General features: G+C 40.4%; 1 protein-coding gene across 4 annotated transcripts in view; it reads right to left on the bottom strand.

Annotated features, from left to right (window-relative positions):
* The window catches only part of LNPK (lunapark, ER junction formation factor), a 41,633-nt gene that overhangs the window by 19,371 nt on the left and 904 nt on the right, over positions 1-21,358 (bottom strand). The window contains exons 2-7 of one of the 4 annotated variants that reach the window (XM_079980942.1): positions 20,491-20,565; positions 18,215-18,307; positions 13,976-14,020; positions 12,107-12,294; positions 7,776-7,834; positions 4,202-4,242 (exon numbers count right to left, since the gene is read on the bottom strand). In XM_079980942.1, coding sequence (XP_079837068.1) covers positions 4,202-4,242; positions 7,776-7,834; positions 12,107-12,294; positions 13,976-14,020; positions 18,215-18,241 — 360 coding nt within the window. In that variant the 5' untranslated portion in view covers positions 18,242-18,307; positions 20,491-20,565. The remainder of the gene's footprint in view (positions 1-4,201; positions 4,243-7,775; positions 7,835-12,106; positions 12,295-13,975; positions 14,021-18,214; positions 18,308-20,490; positions 20,566-21,358) is intronic. The other 3 variants (XM_079980944.1, XM_079980941.1, XM_079980943.1) reach the window with 3 other exon arrangements.

Here is a 21,358-nt window from a genome sequence, read left to right as displayed (position 1 = left end):
GGCAGTGGCTCTCCAAGGTTTAGAGAGAGGGCAGCTTCTCCAGTCCCAGCTGAGAACATTGGGGATTGAACCTGGGACCTCCTGAATGTAAAGCAGATGCTCTACCATTGAGCTACAGCTACACTACTGCTACACTACAGCTACAGCTACACTTGAGCTACAGCTACAGCTACACTACACCAATACACTACTACTGCTGCTGCTGCTACTACTACTACTACTACTAATAATAATAATAATAAATAATAATAACAATAAATTACTTATACCCTGCCCATCTAGATGGGTTTCTCCAGCCATTCTGGGCATTTCCCAACAGAATATTAAAAATGCGCTAAAACATCAAACATTAAAAACTTCCCTAAACAGGGCTGCCTTCACATGTCTTCTAAAAGTCAGATAGTTGTTTGTTTCCTTGACATCTGATGGGAGGGCGTTCCACAGGGCGGGTGCCACTACAGAGAAGGCCCTCACTTCTAGCAGGGAGGGAATGGCCAGAAGGCCCTCGGGGCTGGATTTCAGTGTCTGAGCTGAATGATGGGAGTGGAGATGCTCCATTAGGTATACAGGGCTGAAGCCGTTTAGGGCTTTAAAGGTCAGTACCAAAACTTTTAATTGTGCTTGGAAATGTACTGGGAGCCAATGTAGCTCTTTTAGGACCTGTGTAGAAGTGCATTGCCCGAATGGGCTTCTATTTCTTTGTCATGTCAGTAGAGCAGAGAATGAAGCCACTATCTAAATGATACACAACTTACATAAATCCAGAGACCCATTACAGTAACAGCTGCCAGTGCGGCAGCATTTGAAGTCTTCCCCTGGCATTCATGAAGCCTACCTACAAAGTGATCCCCTTAGTCATGAGGTGGTGAGAATGGTTACCTTCTTCACCCTTTAAAAGTACATAGAGCTGGAGGAGGGAGTTAGAAGAGTAACATTTTACTCACTTTCCTTTTTCAGCACTTATTTGGCTTAAATTGCTTCTTTAAGTAGATTTTTTATTTCCCGAAATGCACACATTTAAAAATCCACATCTGATCATGTACTTGTAAGCTGCTTAAGAGTTGTTGTTTTCAATAAACTAGTTGTTTTCAATTTTTGTTAAATAAATAAATAAATAAATAAATAAATAAATAAATAAATACACACACAAATAAATAAATGTACTCAGTGCCCTTGCCTTGACCATATATGTTGCCAAACAGATGGCTGTCACAATTCGCTTGAACAGTACCGAAGAAAGGATTTGTGGGGGAGCAACAGAGTAAAATAATTATAAGGGTGTACACAATTCCATCCCCACAAAATGAGCAATGGACATACATGGCACACCACCTGCTGCTGCCCTCAACAATCTCTGGGCAAAAGTTGTATAATATTTATTGGCAGAGGAAAATATATGGCACAAGTAACTAACTAGCATGTGGAAGACGCAAGTGCTACTTGAAAGCTAAACTTACATAAGAAAGGTCATAGAAAATTCATTGGCTCACAAACCGTATTTCCTTTGACCTTTTTACATAGGTTCTTATTCTTATAAGTTACGGAGAACATTTCCACAAAACATTTTTGCCCTTTCAAAACCCTTTATCAAAGACTAAACTAGCTGCTTTTTTCTAATCCCTTTTAAAGGCCACATAATCAGAAGTCACAACTGCAAGGAAAGCCTGTATTTACCTACCCATCTCATTCCATTAAGATTCCCTCAATCAATTTGACATGTGCCATGGAAGCATCTCACCTGAACAAGTTGACCCAGCAGGGTTTTGTGTGTTCCCACAAAATTTACTTCTGAGGGACACGCCACAAAAGGTTCTGTTACAACAGCCTTGCCTAACCTGGTTGTTTAGGACTCAGATGCCCATCAGCCCCAGCCAGCATAGTCAATGGAAAGGAATGATGGGAGTTGTATTCCAACAGCTACTGGAATGCACCAACAGTGGCACTCAGCCACCCTGCTCCCATTTGTGAGCCATCATGTGGAGAAGTGTATCTCTGACAAGGCCTTGAACTCCTCCAACCAATCTCTCTGGGTGCAGGGTGTTCCCAACCTTGCATATACCTACTTCTCAAGTATTATTTCCAAAACACTAACACCCATGGGAAGGCACTATTACACCAGTCCAGAGGACTTGAAAAACAGGGTATTTATTTATTTACGAAACACACCGAGATAAAACTTCCCTAGTGAACACACAACTCACACAAGCGAACAGGTAAAATACTTTTAACTTTTCTACTAGTTCTGCCTTTGTGATATTGCAGTAAGGACTCATATATGCTAAACATTTAAAGTGGTATCATACCACTTTAAACAGTCATGGCTTCAGCCAAAGAATCCTAGAAACTATAGTTTGTTAAGGGTGCTGAAAGTGGTTGAGACCCTTATTCCCATCGGAGAGCTACAATGCCCAGACTTCCTGGGGAAAATGAATGACTGTTGAACAACTCTGAAAATTGTAGCTCTCTGAGGGAAATAAGGGTCTCCTAACATTCAGCACCCTTAACAAACTACAGCCTCTAAGATTAAGCAGTGTGCCCTTAACAAATATGTACATATTTGGCTCTAACAAGCGAGCAGATGTGCAAATATGTGTTCTCCAGGCATTCCTTCCTGAAGCTGACAGCACCACCTCACATTTACTAATACATTTTCAGATTTCTGCCCTGATCTACCTAGGGGCATATTATCTTTAAGCAGCATCAGATTTGCAGAAAGGCAGAGTCTAAGTCCTATGTAAATCAAGATTAAAACTTATTTTAAAGTCCCTGATTAAACATTAATTCTGGCATCCAACAGCCTACATGCATTCCACCTACTACTAGTAAGAATTAATAAGTCTGTGCATGATCAACCAAATAAAAATACAGTCAAAGTATCCATGCACTGTTTAGGATTTTTTTCTATTATTAAGTGCTCTAGAAATTCTCTGCAAATACATAAAAAATAATTACTGCTATTGGAACAGCTTATTAATGGTGTCCAAGACTTACAAAGATTAATGGACTGGGAGTGAGAAGTGCTTGGCCACGCCCTACTCTCCAGTCTCTTAACGCAAACCTCCAGTAGAATGAATTGCAAACTTCAACTAATTTGCTTCCTCCAACAGTTTGAAGGCCAACATGGTGCCTCCAAATGTTGCTAGTCTACAACTCCCATCATCCCAGATCGTTGCCCATGATGGCAAAGGCTAATGTTGTTAGGAGCCAAACAACATTTGGAGGGCATGTTGACTTAACCCTGATATACACTAAAAGAGCAACATTTGTTAACAGGTTAAAATGTTGGATATGACTTAAGGATATGACCAAACAGTTCAACCAAAAATATTTGACTAAAATTTACAGATTCGCTGGTACCAGACCTGAAGTTCAAGGTGCATTTCTAACACTGAAGTTTGATGATATTTTGCATCAGGACAGTTCAATTCATAAGGAATAGGTGCCCTTCCATTGCCGTTCATATACTGAAAGGTTTTCCGAGTAGTGGATAGCTGATTGGATGTAGTGATTTTAAATCTGCATATATGACTGAATAATAAAAGAGGTGATTGCTGCATTACTTGAAGCCACTGTGACAATCTTTACCTGGATCCATTTTTAAGAGGACCCAAGACTTAGGGTTGCTGGCTAGTTTGTATTCTTAGTTCTAATTCGACATGCAGCTTCGTGTGGGTGTGTGAATTAATTCCGCTATTGTTATTTTTCTCCTTTTCTACACCAAAAATGTGGTGTAGCAAAAAACAAAGTTTCTATTTGAACACAAAGCATTTCTACTTTGTTAGTATTCAGTTCAGGACCTGCGCAATACAATCCTAGCCCCATTCATATTATTTTACCTTTAAAATAAAGTTATCTGTATAATTGCATGATAAACACTGCAAAACAGAAAGTGGATATCTGCCATATTTTGAGCCCAACTATTGCACACCCAGCAAAGTGGGGGCAGGGTATCTGTGCACTTGACTTCTCTTCACAGAGCAGAACCCAACCGCTTCTTATCCTACCCCTTCCAGCCTCCATGCCCCCCAAATCTGCTCTGGAGATTTGAAGGAAATCTCATTGTGAGGGGAGAGGAGGCACTCACACAAAATTTGATTTCATCCATTCAGCCCAATCAAATCCTGTTAACTTATACAGTTTATTTGACGAGATATTACAGGTAAGATTTTGCCAAGCCGTCTTTATAAATATACACACTTACTATTTTTTTCTTCTCGGCTTTTAGAACTTCTAAAGCTTCATCTAAAGAAGAAGATTTAAATCAATATTTAATACCAAGGTGACATGTCAAATATGCATGCATACGCAATAAATAAAAACATTCATACTCTGAATTTGAATACAATATGTTGGCCAGCATTCAAGTGTAACATTAGCAAACCCCCTGTCTCTTGGTTAATTAATGGAAGAGTTTTTTAAGATGCATCATCATTCACAAGCAGTTTACCATTTTTACTGCAACTGAATGTGGTGAATTATGAACCCTTTTAATGTAACACTTTATCAATCAAGCTGCTATTAGAACTAAAATTGTTTTGACCCATCATAAGAACTTCAATAAAAAAAGTTAAAAATATTGATGTGAAGCTGTGGATGAAGGCATGCCACTTAATAAAGATGTGAATTTGGCTGAAGGTTAAGTAAGAGTATTGCAATGAGTTATACATATTAAACATGGGGCTACCTCCGAAGATGGTTTGGAAATTTCAGTTGGTGCAGAATTCAGTGGCAAGGCTGTTCACCAGGGCAGGATGGTTTGAGCATATAGCACCAATCCTGGCCCGAATGCATTGGCTGTCAACTAGTTTCCAGGCCCAATTCAAAGTGTTGGTTTTGATCTATAAAATCTTAAACGGCTCAGGACTGCAATACCTCAAGAACCACCTCTCTTCATATGAACTGACCCAGACCCTGAAATCATCATCCAAGGTCCTTCTTCCTCCATGAGACATCCAGAGGGTGTCAACATGAGAATGGGCCTTTTCTGTGGCTTCCCATGCATGGAATGCTCTTCCCAGGTAGACTCACCTGGTGCCTTCACTACATAGCTTTAGCCACCAGGCAAAAACATTCCTCTTCTCACAGGCCTTTAGCAAATTAACCTATGGCCTTTTAGACTAGGTGGTGTGTGTTGTTTTGTCTGTTATTATGTTATATATTTTTGTGTTTTTATAATGCACACAGCCATGATCATTTGATGGAAGGAAGTATATAAATTTCGTAAATAAAATATGAAAATAAAAATAAGCTTCTCAATATAAACTGTTAAATGTCACCCCCGGAATTAGTGTGCATTATTAGAAATTCACAATTAATAAAATCTCTTTTTGCCTAAACAAGTTATTGCTAGTCGGAAAGCCATTCTACTGAGATATAAGAAAAGAAACACTATAAAAATGCAGTTTTAACACTTTGCTAAACCTCTTTGGGGGCGGGGATAGAAATGCATGTGGGATTTTTCATTAAGTTAACACTATTCCATTTTCAAACTCAATAAACTCAATGTGGGAAGCCACTATCAAAGTAGCAGTAAAACTTATCTGTTGCAAGCCCTCTAGTGAGGGGCTGTATTAATTCTGTAAAGGGCCTAGCATACCTACAGAGTTTGTGGAGCAGTAGGCTTTTAAGGGTTTAAGCAGAAAGGAACGTGTCCAGATGCAGTAATGAACAGAGGAACGTCTTGCGAAGGGCATCAAACTGTGAAATGTAACAGGTTTGTTATAAACCAGCCTTTGCCAACTTGGCATCCTCCAAATGTTCTGGACTACATGTGGTGGTGGCTAATGGGACTTACTGTCCAAAACATCTGGAGAGTACCAGGCAGGCAAAGGCTATTATAAATCATTCAAACGAGGTTCTGGGCTGTTTGGAAATACAGTGGTACCTCGCAAGACGAAATTAATTCGTTCTGCGAGTTTTTTCGTCTTGCGAAGCACGGATTTTGGAAAAGCTTCAAAAATCACCAAAGTCTTCAAAAACCTCAAAAAAGGCTACCACACCGCGTGCTATGAGTTGCTCCTCGAAGTCAAGTCGCAACTGCACCCCCTGAATGCACAGTTTTAAGAAAAAGGAAACAAACTTGCAAGACAAAGGAAACAAACTTGCAAGATGTTTTCGTCTTGCGAAGCAAGCCCATAGGGAAATTCGTCTTGCGAAGCAACTCAAAAAACAAAAAACTCTTTCGTCTTGCGAGTTTTTCGTCTTGCGAGGCATTCGTCTTGCGAGGTACCACTGTAGAGAGAGCTAATGCAACAAAGGGACTGGATGTTGCATGAAACTGGAAAAACCAGGTTGGCATCTTCACTGTGAAGCTTGCTAACTGGCCTTGGGTAAAATCACTCTCACTGGGTTGTTGCAGTTTTAAGATCCAAGGAAGAAAGGCATAACAGAAGTGAACAAGTGACTTTTACAGTCAATTATGTTGCAAACAATGCTTACGCCTATGTGACTGTGAATATGGCAAAAGCACAACAGATTTCAGCCACTAGCATGAGAGAGGCTGCATAAGAAATAATTCTCAAACCTGGGGTTCCTCTCATTTCCCTAGGAAGCCCATGGGCTCAGTCCACATTACCTCCAGGTAGATTTGCCTTAGCTAAGGAAAGATTTCTTGTGCCATTTTCCCTTTTTTAAAAAAATCATTTAAATGAGAAAGGAAGAAGCAACATCTGTAATGAAAAGCCACTGCTCCAATCACAACTGTCCATGCAGAAGCAACAGCAAGTTCTTTGGTGCCATGGTAACCCTAAGTTTTGGGCAAAATTCATTAACGAGCAGAACTTAAAAGTAACAAAATAAAGAGAGGAAGCTGCAATTAATTTTTTAACCTGCATTGCTGTCATGACATCAATACAGCCTTTGAGAGTCAATTCCACCACCTGAGTTCTAACTCACATTTTAAAAGAATTTATCAGTCATAGACCAACAAAAATTAAGTATAAGACTCTTATCAGGTTCTCGGGGAACTGAATCATGTTTAACAGTAGCACATGGGATTCTAAACCAGACCCCTTCTGCGGGCACAATTGTCATGCAAGTGAGGACAACAAAACCAGGCACTCTTTAATAACCAAGGGAAGAAAAGGGTCTTCAGTAGGTTAACCTAGGACAGTCCTGCTAAGGCTGCATCCAACTTCAGATTGAATCCATATTGTTGTTGCTATTGTTATTATTATACGTCTCAACTTCCTTCCAAAATGAAGTTGGTTCCCATTCCTCTCACCATTTTAGCTTCACAACAATCCTGAGATAGGTTAGACTCAGAAATAGTGTCTGAGCATATATTTCTCCAGTACTCCAGTCCAACGTTCTAATAACCATCAGACCACACTGGCTGCTTCATAACTTAGAAGAAACACATACTTCCTTAATTCCAGTGATACTTTGATATATATTGGGTACAATACACGAGTATCTAAAATACTGTGAATTTACCAAAAGATAAATTAGTCATAATTACTTTCTATTAATATAGCAAGATAAGTGTATTTAAATATCCTTTGCTATTCAGCTTTCAGACACATTTAAGTACCTAACAATTAATCCATTCATCTTCAAAACATTTTATATTCATTTTCCATTTTATAGCTGACTATAAGGTTGAGTAGATTTCCTGAAGTCTTAAAAGAAACTCACTCATAAATCTCACCTACAAAACCATCCACAAGGTATTTTAACTCGAGACAACTATAGGTTATGTAATTGTATCTATACAGTCCCATGCTTAGGCTAACACAATCTGGGGGTGGGGGGTGGATAAGGAAAAATACACTTACTGTTTCTTTCTGTTCTTTTAGAAAAGAAGAAAATGAGGAGTGTTCTTATGGACCAAATTCTGTGGGGAAAGAAAGAATTTCCACTATTAAAATCTAGGCAAAAGGAAACTGAATGTGCCATTCTTCACTATGGATGGAATTAACTTCCTCAGCAGACTTTAACATAACTTAATCTAAAACTTCACAATTAATGCTAGTCTCAAAAAGCAACTAGGGACAAATCAGCTTGCTTCACAGAAACCTCATTTAATATTAGCAGAATGGGTTCCTTACATGGATTGTTTTAAAAGTGTTTAAAAGAAAGAGCGTTTAGATTGCAAAATAGAATCCCTTGAGTGCAAAGTAAGTATGTGAATGATAACAGTGATCCAAACATGCCCATGTCCCAACTTGGACATTTATACTGTCTAGACTTTCAGATCACTTTCAGAAAACCCCAATTCCTTCCCAGTTGTGAAAACAAGGTCCAGAGAGTGGCCTGTCACATGTGTCAGGCCGATGACATGTTGAGACATCCCCATGGTTGTCATGGCCACCATAACGTCCTGAGCCATCCCAAAGCCAACCGCATTGGCATGAATGCTGAAGTCCCCCCAAAACCAGCAGTCTGAGAATCCTTAGAGAAGAGGACTGCTGGGCAGTGAGGTGGGTGGTAAACCAGCAGAAACCCTAACCTGTCCTGCTTACCCAGCATCAGGATCAAACAACCTATTCTCTTACATTATATCAATTCTTTACTGCATTCATAGATCGCCTTTCCCAACTGTCATAGAATCATAGAGTTGGAAGAGACCACAAGGGCCATCGAGTCCAACCCCCTGCCAAGCAGGAAACACCATCAGAGCACTCCTGACATATGGCTGTCAAGCCTCTGCTTAAAGACCTCCAAAGAAGGAGACTCCACCACACTCCTTGGCAGCAAATTCCACTGTCAAACAGCTCTTACTGTCAGGAAGTTCTTCCTAATGTTTAGGTGGAATCTTTTTTTTGTAGTTTGGAACCATTGCTCCGTGTCCGCTTCTCTGGAGCAGCAGAAAACAACCTTTCTCCCTCCTCTATGTGACATCCTTTTATATATCTGAACATGGCTATCATATCACCCCTTAACCTCCTCTTCTCCAGGCTAAACATGCCCAGCTCCCTTAGCCGTTCCTCATAAGGCATTGTTTCCAGGCCTTTGACCATTTTGGTTGCCCTCCTCTGGACACGTTCCAGTTTGTCAGTGTCCTTCTTGAACTGTGATGCCCAGAACTGGACACAGTACTCCAGGTGAGGTCTGACCAGAGCAGAATACAGTGGCACTATTACTTCCCTTGATCTAGATGCTATACTCCTATTGATGCAGCCCAGAATTGCATTGGCTTTTTTAGCTGCCGCGTCACACTGTTGGCTCATGTCAAGTTTGTGGTCAACCAAGACTCCCAGATCCTTTTCACATGTACTGCTCTCAAGCCAGGTGTCACCCATCTTGTATTTGTGCCTCTCATTTTTTTTGCCCAAGTGCAATACTTTACATTTCTCCCTGTTAAAATTCATCTTGTTTGTTTTGGCCCAGTTCTCTAATCTGTCAAGGTCGTTTTGAAGTGTGATCCTGTCCTCTGGGGTGTCAAAACCACTCTGAACACTGAACACAGTACTCCATAGGAGACCTGATCAATGCTGAATAGAGCAGCAGTTGTAACATTCTAAGTCCAGGGGGGGGGGGGGATGATCCTGCTGAAGCAACTCCCTAGTTGTTAGACAGCATAAAGACCTAAGCACTTGAACTCCTGGCTTTTACCCCCTCCCCTTACTGAAGTACTACAAAACTACTGTGTGAAAGACAGGCAAAGGGTCTCAGCAGGCCTTATGCTCAAATTGTTCTGAATTGCAAGCTCTGTTCATTGTGAAGCGAACAACTTCACTATGAGTAGAACTCAGCCCATAACTACACTATTATCAGTTTGACCACAACAGCCATTTTATCATGGAAAAACCAGCAGCCTCAATATACCATATTTTTCGCTCTATAGGACGCACTTTTCCCCCTCCAAAAATGAAGGGGAAATGTGTGTGCGTCCTATGGGGTGAATGCAGGCTTTCGCTGAAGCCTGGAGAGCGAGAGGGATCGGTGCGCACCTACCTCTCTCACTCTCCAGGCTTCAGGAAGCACTCCGCTAGCCGTGGGAGAGCTGCGTGACTTCGCGCAGCTCTCCCACAGCTAGCGGAGAGCTTGCCTGCACCCAGAAGCTTGGGGCGCGCTGAGCTCAGCACGCCCCAAGCTTCTGGCTTTGCACAGCTCTCCGCTAGCCGTGCAACTTCGCGCAGCTCTCCCACAGCTAGCGGATAGCAGCCTGTTCTAGGGGCTGGGGTCGGGGGAAGCTCCGGCTTCCCCCACCCCAGCCCCGCACCTGGGAGGGAAATAATTTTTTCCCCTTTATTTCCCCCCCAAAAAACTAAGTGCGTCCTATGGGCCGGTGCGCCCTATGGGGCGAAAAATATGGTACTTTGTCATGCCAAAACAGGCCTTTGACTTGGCCCTGACACAATACAGGCTGACCAATACAATGAGGCGTTTTTGAAAGTCACGCTAGATCAAGAGTTTTGCAAGCAATTTCATTCTATGAATTGCAAAACACCTTTTGCACAAGATGCATGATCAAGGAAAAGATTATTTAGGTGTAAGTTGAGAAGCATAAATGTTTTTAGCAATCACTTCTTTTTTCCAAGAGATCAGCAGATCAGAGAAGTATTAATGTTTCGATTACTATTTTAGTATGCAGAGTCAAAAATGAAGGTTTATTTTCAAAAATTTATTCAAGAAAATCCTTGCATAATGAATTTGTACAATGTTTTAGAATTAAAGAAGTAAAACCATGTTGTTATCTTCTCAACTTTTCAAACAGGAATTGAAAGGCAGGCATCTAGCTAGGCAAACTACATATTCCTGGAAGCCAGCTCATTTTGCCAGCACTAGTAATACAATCAGACCCTCGAGAGTAAGCCCAAACAGCAACAACTGTTGCTGAACAGGGAACAACTGCCAATTGGAAAAGGCAGGCTTAATTTACTTGCTTAAGAATGAAAAATGTCGAGAACTAGTGCTGGGGATCACACCAGATGTACGGTGCAGCTCCACAACTTGACAACAAAGACAAGTTGGCAACTGCTTACCAATCATTCATTTCCTGCGAGGAAGAAAACTAAACTATTCTGGGGACAGACGAAGAGTGGGACTGCATTTTTTGCAAGTCATACAAGTCGAAATGTAAGTTCTGGGCCACATACCTCCAAACATACCTGAACACTGAAATGCACTGAAAGTTCCAGCAAAAGACTCAGCAAACAGCAGACACCAGTGTCTTGATCAGTGACAACACACCCTTCGCATTAATTATCAACATGGAAGTGTTGAGGGGACACTTGCTCCCTATATGCCGCCATTAACAATAAGTTCTGAAAGGTCTGTCTCAAAACAGATTGCTAACAAAAGTGTGCAAAATTATTGCATCATAAGGTGCTTTGCAAAAAATTATCAAGGAAACATACAAAAATTGAAAATAATAAAACCATACTACAAGAGATGACCAGCATAAAAGACAAATACAAAACCAGCACAGAAATACACCAAATACAGCAGAAAACTAAAACAAGCTTCAAATGCACACTAAATTACCAAGCATAGCATAGGGACTTAAAAACAAGTTCTAAAAAGGCCTACTAAGAGAACAGAAAAAACTTAACCTGGTGAGGAAAAGACAACTTATTTTCTGCCCACACCAGCTGTATCTTCTCAAAGTCCATCAGTCCAATATTCCGAACTGCCCTCATTATGTGTTTCAGTTAACTTTTACGCGCAATGATGTTGCCACTTAAAATGGGTTAACTTAAAAGCTATTCAGAAATCAAAATAATTACCTTACACTTCAGAAATCTGCTCTTTCAGAAATATGCCCACCAGTTTAGATTTCAATGACAGCCATCAACTCTGATGGCTTTAAAACAAGATTAGACAAATTCATAGAGGACCTTAGAAAATGGCAACATAATTCTGCATACCAATTTCTGGGGTACCCAAACAGAAGAGTGCTATTGCCCTCATATCCTGCTTGTGGGCTTCCCAAAGGCATCTGGTGAGACAACATGGGAGACAAGATGCTGTGCTAGCAAGGCTTTGGTCTGATCCACAGGTCTCTTCTTACGTAGAGATATTCTGCTACATTAACCTTTTCAAAAACCGCCTGTAAATTATGACAACCCTAGAACTGTGAAATATATACACCCTGTACTACAACTCACTAAGCATCACCACTAGAAAAAAGGAGCTTGCAAAGAAGTCAAGTTTTACTTACATCAGCGGAAATGCAAACAGTGGAAGAGTCATGACGAACCTTGCTGTCCACTCATCAGGCAGATACCACAAGTAGATAATTAGACAGCTAATAAGGTAGAGAACAGATGAATAGAGGATAAACCTTCCAACCCATAGCTTCTGCTGCCTCTGGTTTTTCTCTCTAAACTCTTCTAGTGCCTGGATATCCTGTAAATTAAAAACAAATCTTTTGAGCATTTAACCTCATGTGCCAAGATTGTACATTCCAGCCATTTTATCTTGAGACAGAAGAATGAAGCCAGGTACTGTAATGAATATACTTAACATCCTTGGTTTATTTAACCTAAGGCATGATGTGATCTGTGAGTGGTGTGCAGCAACACACATGCACAGCCCTCGCACAAGGGCAATCTTCTGCACACTGCGCATGGGGAAGCAGGGAGAAGCATAGGGAATCCTGTGATTGGGAGGAAGAGGAATGAAATGATGCTGGCCTTATCAACCCAAGGTTTTCACTATATTTTTTCCTATTTCTAAAATAAGTACTATTAAGCTGAATTTAAAAATCTCCTGTCCTGGATAACACAATATGCCCAGGACAATGATAGAAACAAGGAAAGTGTGAAGTTTTAGCTTTCATGTGAGGTTATTTTCCAGAATCGCTGTGGACTCAGTACATCAGATGGCCAATATTCCCTGCCCCCATGTAACATCCTGATTCTAACCATTTTTACATTGAAGCCGTTTCCATCGATTTTGATGGAACTGCAGTCCTAGGAAGTATCATTGGCTGTCATATAAGGCTTGTGAATAGCCAGTTACTTGGATTAACCAACGATCATGTAAGCATTTGTAAATTAAAAGGAGAGTTGACTGTTCTTCTAAGCACTGACTGTGCTAACAATTACAGTGGTGCCCCGCAAGACGAATGCCTCGCAAGACGGAAAACTCGCTAGACGAAAGAGTTTTCCGTTTTGGAGGTGCTTCGCAAAACGAATTTCCTATGGGCTTGCTTCGCAAGACGAAAATGTCTTGCGAGTTCCTGCGGGTTTTTTTTCCTTTCCCCCCCTTTTTCTAAGCCGCTAAGCCGCTTATCCGATAAGCTGATAAGCCGCTAAAAGCCGCTAAACCGCTAATAGCGCTAATCCGCTAAGCCGTCAATGGGCTTGCTTCGCAAGACGAAAAAACTGCTAGACGAAGAGACTCGCGGAACAGATTCTTTTCGTCTTGCGAGGCACCACTGTACTATGTGGGTGGGCAGGCATGGTCTTAAATCAAGCATAGGCAAACTTGGCCCTCAAGATGTTTTGGGACTACAACTCCCATCATCCCTGACCACTGGTCCTGTTAGCTAGTTTGCCTATGCCTGTCTTAAATTGTTGGCATTTGGAACAAGGGTGGCAGGGACAGCATCCAAAACAGCAGTTGGTTTGCTGTTTCCCTGCACACTCTTTTTCCCTTATTTGAATCATGGTCAGTGTCTACAATGATATGCACCCACATAATGTATGCTGTAAACATCGGCCCAGTTTGCACGTCACTTTAGACAATAGCTAATTTTAAAACAATGGCTTAAGCAGCAGCATGTCTCAGTTTGTTGCTCAATCACATGAAACCATAGTTTAAAATGAACTGCATGTTTAATGCAACAACCAAAACAGATCTTTCTGAACAGATTTTTAGACCCCTAACAACCGATTATCTGAGAAGGTACAGCTAATATCAAGTATATTAAAATTTGTGATCTATTTGCCATTCCTTCATATAACCAGCCTTAATGTATTGACAGTGTCCAATTCCAACCATAAAAGGCAACTGCTGACACTTGAAAGAATGTTAAGAATCTTAGATTTAGTTCTTAAGGCAAGCAATAAGAGATCAAACATACCTTATCTATTTTTTCCAATACTTCTATTGTGGAAGACTTTGTCTGCTTACAAGGGAAAGAAAAAAAGCTGTGAAAATTTGCCCTCAATATCTAAGTAATAATAAACATATAGCCAACAACTGAATATCAGATATGTAGGAAAATGTAATGATTAGCACTACACAGAGCACCGTACTACATATCTTCAAACCTCATTTTGAATATTACCATCCCAAGTTCCTCAGTCACATCATGCCAACATGATATATGCCACAAGTGACAAACAACAACATACTTAAGAGAAACATTTAAAACAAAAGCTCCATGATTTTTCCAATAATCAAATATCCCTCCCTCAGATATATGAGGAAAGAAACACAATATGAAGACCATCATCAATATTTACAGAGTAGTGGAGGAATTTCAAGAGTAGCACATTCTATACCATACACACATAGAACAGCATTGGTTTTGTGGATCAAAGATGTGATGCACAAACGCAGTAGATCATTTAAGAATATGTGAAAGTTCACCAGGAAGTGAAGAAAGCTGTGAAACTGAAAATGTATGAACAGATGAAGAAAGGGGGAAAGAAAATAAATAAGCACAGGGAAATTTTTAATTGATTCTCATATTTGAAAGTAGCCTTTATATAATAAAACCATGGCACATGTATTTTTCCAAGTTTGTTCTCTCATCCCTGCTTATTCAAATTCAGCAAACACACCACCATGCTGCAAATAAGCAACTGAAAGGAGGAACCTGGTGAACCTTCCTTGAAATTGTTTGAATGTCCTTAGGTCTTTCAAAAAAAATAATAATGTGGTTTTTGGCTCAATACTCCAGGACAGGAAGGTGAAAATAAACTTGAGAAGAACACAATGGTCTATTTGAAGATAAAATGTACCTGCCTGATCTTAATCTACAAAAAAGCAAAAAATAGAGAACATGAGACTATGGCTGGAGACAGATTTGCACTGGCAGAAAGAGCTAAGATACTATGGACACTCCAGGAGGAATGGGCTGGAGGCGTGACTTGCACCCGTTCCTCCTTCACCTTGGCCGCTCCTCTGACCCTCTGAAGCAGCTTTTCAGGGGAACAGGGATCTACAGGGGGAAATCAGGGGAAACGGTTTCACCTGCTTCTACAGCAAAATATCTCATGGGCAGGGACATCTATGCACAAACATGGACCCTAGGCAACTATAGGTATGCATACCTGTGTACACACATGCACTCTAGTCTCCCCTTCTCTCTCAGTGATAGTTAAAAGGAGATAAACTGGATTGAGGAACAGGTAACTTGTAGTGTTTGGAAAATGTTTAAAGTTCTGCTAAACTGCATCATGATCTTGCACACAAGCATACGAAAGTGATTGGGTCCTATGCCTTAACACGCTAACAAATGAGGAAGGGACATCGGCAGCATGATTGTTCAGTGGTAAGTTTCTTGACATTCCTACAATAAACAGTGCTGAGGGTAATTTTTGGTAAGATAAATGTCTTGTGTACTCAACAGGGCAAAAACACAATGACTGCAGTAATTGAAGATTCTTTCTCCAATGTGATAGCCAGCGCTATAGAGTGGCAGCGCTCTGGGCTAGGGAGTAAAGGTAAAGGGACCCCTGACCGTTAGGTCCAGTCATGAATGACTCTGGGGTCACGGCGCTCATCTTGCTTTATTGGCCAAGGGAACCGGCATACAGCTTCCGGGTCTTGTGGCCAGCATGACTAAGCTGCTTCTGGCAAACCAGAGCAGCACACGGAAATGCCGTTTACCTTCCTGCCAGAGCGGTACCTATTTATCTACTTGCACTTTGACGCGCTTTCAAACTGCTAGGTTGGCAGGAGCAGGGACTGAGCAATGGGAGCTCACCCCGTCGTGGGGATTCGAACTGCCAACCTTCTGATCGGCAAGCCCTAGGCTCTGTGGTTTAAACCACAGTGCCACCCGCGTCCCTCCTGGGCTAGGGAGACTTGGATTCAAATCTCAGCTCAGCAACTGAAGTTTCCCAGATGCCCTACAGTATGTCAGTATTATCTGCAGTGTTCAGAACAAGAACCAACTATGTGTATAGTTATGAGTCTATTGAGTTGAGCTCCTTCAGGGAAGAGGAGGGAAGCAAATATGGCAAATATGCACACATATCAATCCATGTACAAATTCTCACATACAACAGTGTTAACATCTTCTTGGTACCTTAGTAAAAATACTTTTTCCTTCATGCATAAAGGAGCCTCATTCCTTATTTAAGTCAATGAGTCTTTTCTAGAGTAAGTGAAGTATGAAATTTGCTCACTTAGGTAAACATACACCACATATACAAAATACACCTGCAAACCAACAGCACTATGTTCTCTATATGACTGAGAAGAAGGCTGTTGCCTTATGTCCAAGCATAGGAAGAATTGTTATATATTATTTATATATTTCAGTGCTCAAGGCAGCAACTGTAAGCCACAAGTATCTTAACCAAGGTAGACATAGCTTTCACTTAATTACAGTTTCAATCTCAGTGCCAAAGAAAACTTACTTATTTGTTTATAAAGAATGCATATAGCCCAGAGAGGCTCTCAAAGTGTGTGGCACAAGGAACAGCCATAACATAGCCGCATGCTATGGGCCGTAGCTCAGTGACAGAGCATCTGCTTTGCATGCAAAAGGTCCCAGGTTCAATCCCTGGCATTTCCAGGTAGGACTGGCAATGTCCCCTGTCTAAAATCCTAGAGAGCCACTGCCAACCAGCGTGGATCTCCACCTTCTATTGAAGTATGCACTGATGACCCAAGCAGAGGTAGTGGGGCCAATAAGCTGGAACATGCTCAGCTCATGATGGAGGCAAGCCTTTCCTTTCTTGAACTGAGAATTAGGCTACTTTCCAATGATATTTAAGGGTTTACCTATGCCGGTTCAGTGCAATCTTATTGACAATTCAAGTGAACACCAAGGGAATTCATTCAGGTGCTCTCAACAGGCCATCACCTTGACTAATTTTAGCAGGATTGGGATTTAACAACTCTAATCCGAGCTACTATCCTCGCAGCCAGAGCTCCCCTTCCCTCTCTCTGATCTGTAACACAAGGGTGATGATAATGGCCTACTTTACAGTGTTTTTATAAAGCTGACTGATAATATATATTCTGAATACTAAGCAAGTACTATTTTTTGTTCATGGTCCAAAAACAGTTAAATGTGATCCAAAACAAATAAAGGTGGGCTTCTCATTAACAGAAAGGCCGTGCTGCTCCACAGGCTATTTTTCAGAGGTCACAAAACTGGCATACGAACACTCAGCAGATTTCATGCCAACAAATACTTTTTTTATAGACAATGAACAGCTACATAATTAGTGCTTGACTGTTGATGGCATACTCTTCCAGATCTTCTGCCCAAGGCATCTCCTCCAAATAGAACTAAATACAATCCCAACAAAATAAAAAATATACTTAAGCCCACTGACTTTAACTTACAAAGAGTGCAATCCTATCTCTTGTCAGGCAGTGGTATGACAGGAGTATAGCAGCAGTGCCACTAAGCTGGCCAGGGTGGAAGTTGGAGGGGGGGGGAATAAACCCCTGCTCCACACTAGCCCCACTCGAAGCTGGCATAACAATCAGGCCTGATGCTATTGGGTGGTGACAATGGGGACACCCAGGGTCTAGCAGATCCCAAACCAGCTCAGCCCCACCCTCTCCCCTGGAACACCTCGTTTTGGTACTTTCCATGGGCTACTGTCAGTGGGAACCCAACTGGCAGGCACAACCAGGAGCTCTGCGTCAGAGGAGTGACAACAGCATCACTCCATGGCTGGAGGCTGATGGAGCTATTTTGGGCTGGGTGGAGGGAGAAGTCTATCCTGTTCTACCCTATCCTTTCCCAGCACAGCAGATTATGTTTTGCAATTGCAGCCCAAGTACAGGTAACTTTATCTTGCATTCTTGCCACCGTTCGGGGAAAAGACGGCTACTTTGGGCACATTTTGAGACCTGTGAGAAGTCATTCTGCAATGTCAAAATTTCGGTCTCATGTTTTGTTTTGAAGGCACACCATTCAAACAGAAATAGGAGTACCTTAAGACGGAGCCAGTACACTGATAAAGTACCATATGTGCGATGAAACTAAGACAAATTTCTTGACCTAGGCACGCTGAACAAGTTCTGTACTCTGCTCTGCATCACAGCAAATTACTTACAAGCAGCATTTGAGACAGTGTTCTTGCATTACAAAAATGTGCACCTCTAGGTGAGAAGATTTACTTACCCGCCATCTGGAAATGATTCCACCCATTTCTATATTTGTGAAGACAGGTCGTTTTGGTAACTTATAACCAATCTTGTAATGGAATTCACAGCTAGAATTAAAGCATTTGTGTTTAATTAAAAATACACCAGCAGTGTAATCCAAGAAGTATAAAGATATTTCAAACAGCATTCTAGTCACCCACACAATTACATGACAAAACATAAACGGCCTATAGTTTCCATATTTTCCATCACATTCTAACTTAACATACATGTGTTTCACGTTATGCTTCAGATTGTATATTCTGTTTTGCAAATCTGAAGTCATTAGAAAACCCACACCCTACAATACCACATAGCCAGAGAAGTACTATACAATTCTACTCCATAAATTATAAGCAAATCTTAAAATTAAAAGCACGTTACCAATCAGTTAGGTGACTAGGATTAGTAACTGCAGATCTACAATGAGATGTCTAAGAAATGAATAATATTTTGCAAAAAATTCAATATTAATTTTATTATGAACTTTGTGCAAGTATCAGAGAAATGTTATTGAAATTCAAGACTTCCATTAATGCAAATATGGTGTAAGACAACTCAAATTAATTCACTTGCCTCAAAGTATTTTTAATGGTACTTCAATTTCTTGGCATAATGGCCAAGAGAATCTAGAATACCTGTCAATGCAAATTGTGGAACAGGGTTTCTGACATGGGGGTTTCTCTGCAAGCTGGACAGAAAGCACCACATCGTATCATAATAGCCTACACATGCCACTCAAAAGGCTGTAATCATAAACACACTTACCTGAGAGTAAGCCAAGTAAATGGGGCTTACCTCTGAGTAGACATGTATAGAATAGAGCTGTCAGTCAGTCACTAACTAATAGGATCAGAGCAATTATTTGTGTTTCCACAATAGAAACCAGTGGTCTTATTGCCAGCAGGAATGAAAAGAAAGAAAATCTTCCTAGATGGTGTCCAAGAAATTAACATTTTTAACTTTTATAAGTTAAGGTAATTTTAAAAACAAGTCTATGCAGATTTATTCCGATAAAGCTACCAAAACTTATTCATATGCTAGAATAGAACACAATATCAATCATGGATGCTTCAAGGCTAGTAATTATTTTCTTAGACATGAGGAGAGGGGTTAATGTTACACAAACATTAACCTTTACCCCCCAAAAATGAAAACAGGTATTTTATAATAATTACTTGTACTACTCAGAAATATAAACTTAAACTAAATCATCGTAATCCATCTAACAAAAAGAGTTCTTTCCTATGTAAAAAAAAATACAGCTTAGGCCCAGGCTATCTGAAAGACCTGCCCAGGCTCTGAGATGTTCAGTAGAGGCCCTTCTCCCACCACCTTCACAGGCACATTTGGTGGGAAGATGGGAGAAAAAGGCCTTCTTGGTAGCTGTTCCCAACTTTGGAACTTCCTTCTTAAAGAAGCTATACAGGCTCCCTCTTTGCTGTCCTTCCACTGGCAGATGAAGACTGCTTAATTCTGACAGGATTGGGGGAACTGGCTGTTTTTAAGGAAAGAGAATTCATTCATTCATTGAATTTATATACCGCCCTATACCCAGAGGTCTCAGGACGGTTCACAGAATAAAATCAAAATAAAAAAATCACAAAATACATAATAAAAATAAAAACAACCCAATAACCCCCCAAAACACATTTTAAAAGGGCTGTGCTGATTTTACTATCTGTATGTCCATAGATTTGCTTTTACAGTATATAGTTTTAATTCTATAATACTTTAACTACTTCTTAAGCATTGTCATTTATATATTTTTAGCTTTTTTATTTTATCCATGTTGTTTGAATTTTTGTAAGCTGTCTTGAGTCCCAGTTTGGGGAAAGGGCGGAATATAAATAAAATTAATTAAATAACAAACAAACAAAAGAAGAGATTTTTCCTTCCTGATAGGCTACAGTCCTATATAATCTCACTTCTAACTAAGCCCTACTGAACCCAACAGAGCTTGCTTCTTTCTTAACAAACATGTATAGAATTCCATTGCATGAATTATGACACCCTAAACCTTATATGGTATTTATGATTGCACACTTGTTACTGGACTCAGGAATCAATGGATCATCATCAAGGCTGCTACCCTAAACCGAGGGCTTCCCAACCATATGTAGCTTATCCCGAAAATGTATTTACAAAATGTAGCCATTGAGGCTGTAAACTAAAGCAACTATACAGCTGAGGAGCAGCGGATAGTTTTAACACATAGTTTCCCTTTATATCCACTAGCCTACATTTTTATCTTCAAGTTGCAACACTTTCAACATTTACTTCATCATCAGGGAACATTCCTTGTGAGGTCAGAAATAGTTTGGGATGCTGAAGAAAACATTATTTGAGTATTTAAATCACTGACAAGCCACAATTTCAGCAAAAATACATCTGGGCAATTACTGAAAAAACATGTAAGCTTTGAAGTGGGTAAATTACTAACCCAAAGGAACAATGCCAGAAGCAGAAGAAAATGATATATTTAAGCTATTATAACATGTCTAATTCCAGAGTGGACACCAAATGCCTGTACTTGTTCTCAAAGACATGACAGATACTATAGTTATAGACTGAAAATTAATAAGATGCTATTTTAAAATCACACAGGGTGACAAAGAAGCAAAATGGTGGGGTTGCTTTGGGCCTAGCCAGTTCACTGGGAAGAATAGGGCAATGTTTCTTTCTCACCAACCAAGGCAGAAAGCCCAAACAGGATGACTTCTCCTGGTTCCTCCACCACTAAACACCCCCATAAAAAATCAGTGACTTGTTTCAGCCAGTAATGACACACACTTTTAAGGTCCCTTAACTAATGTTTCATACTTGACAGCAGCTAATCCAAAATACGCTCTTCCTTTTGAATCAGTCCCAAGACCAGAAAAATCAAATGTTGCCTCATGCTTAAGTCACCAGATTTGGGTCTAGAGCACATAAAATGTATGAGATATGGGGGTGGGGTGCCTATGTAGTGCATACTTCACCACAACCAGAATCCTTCCTTACACAACTTTCCTCCCCTCGCTGCATCACATTTATACAAAATAAACTGAAACACGCCAAATCATTTTAAATTTACCAGAAGTGTGTAAGGCCATATATACACATATATAGATGTACACAC

This window comes from Podarcis cretensis (genome assembly GCF_951804945.1).
Source record: "Podarcis cretensis genome assembly, chromosome: 1".
Classification (NCBI taxonomy): Eukaryota; Metazoa; Chordata; class Lepidosauria; order Squamata; family Lacertidae; genus Podarcis; species Podarcis cretensis.
This window is presented reverse-complemented; position numbering and strand designations above follow the sequence as displayed.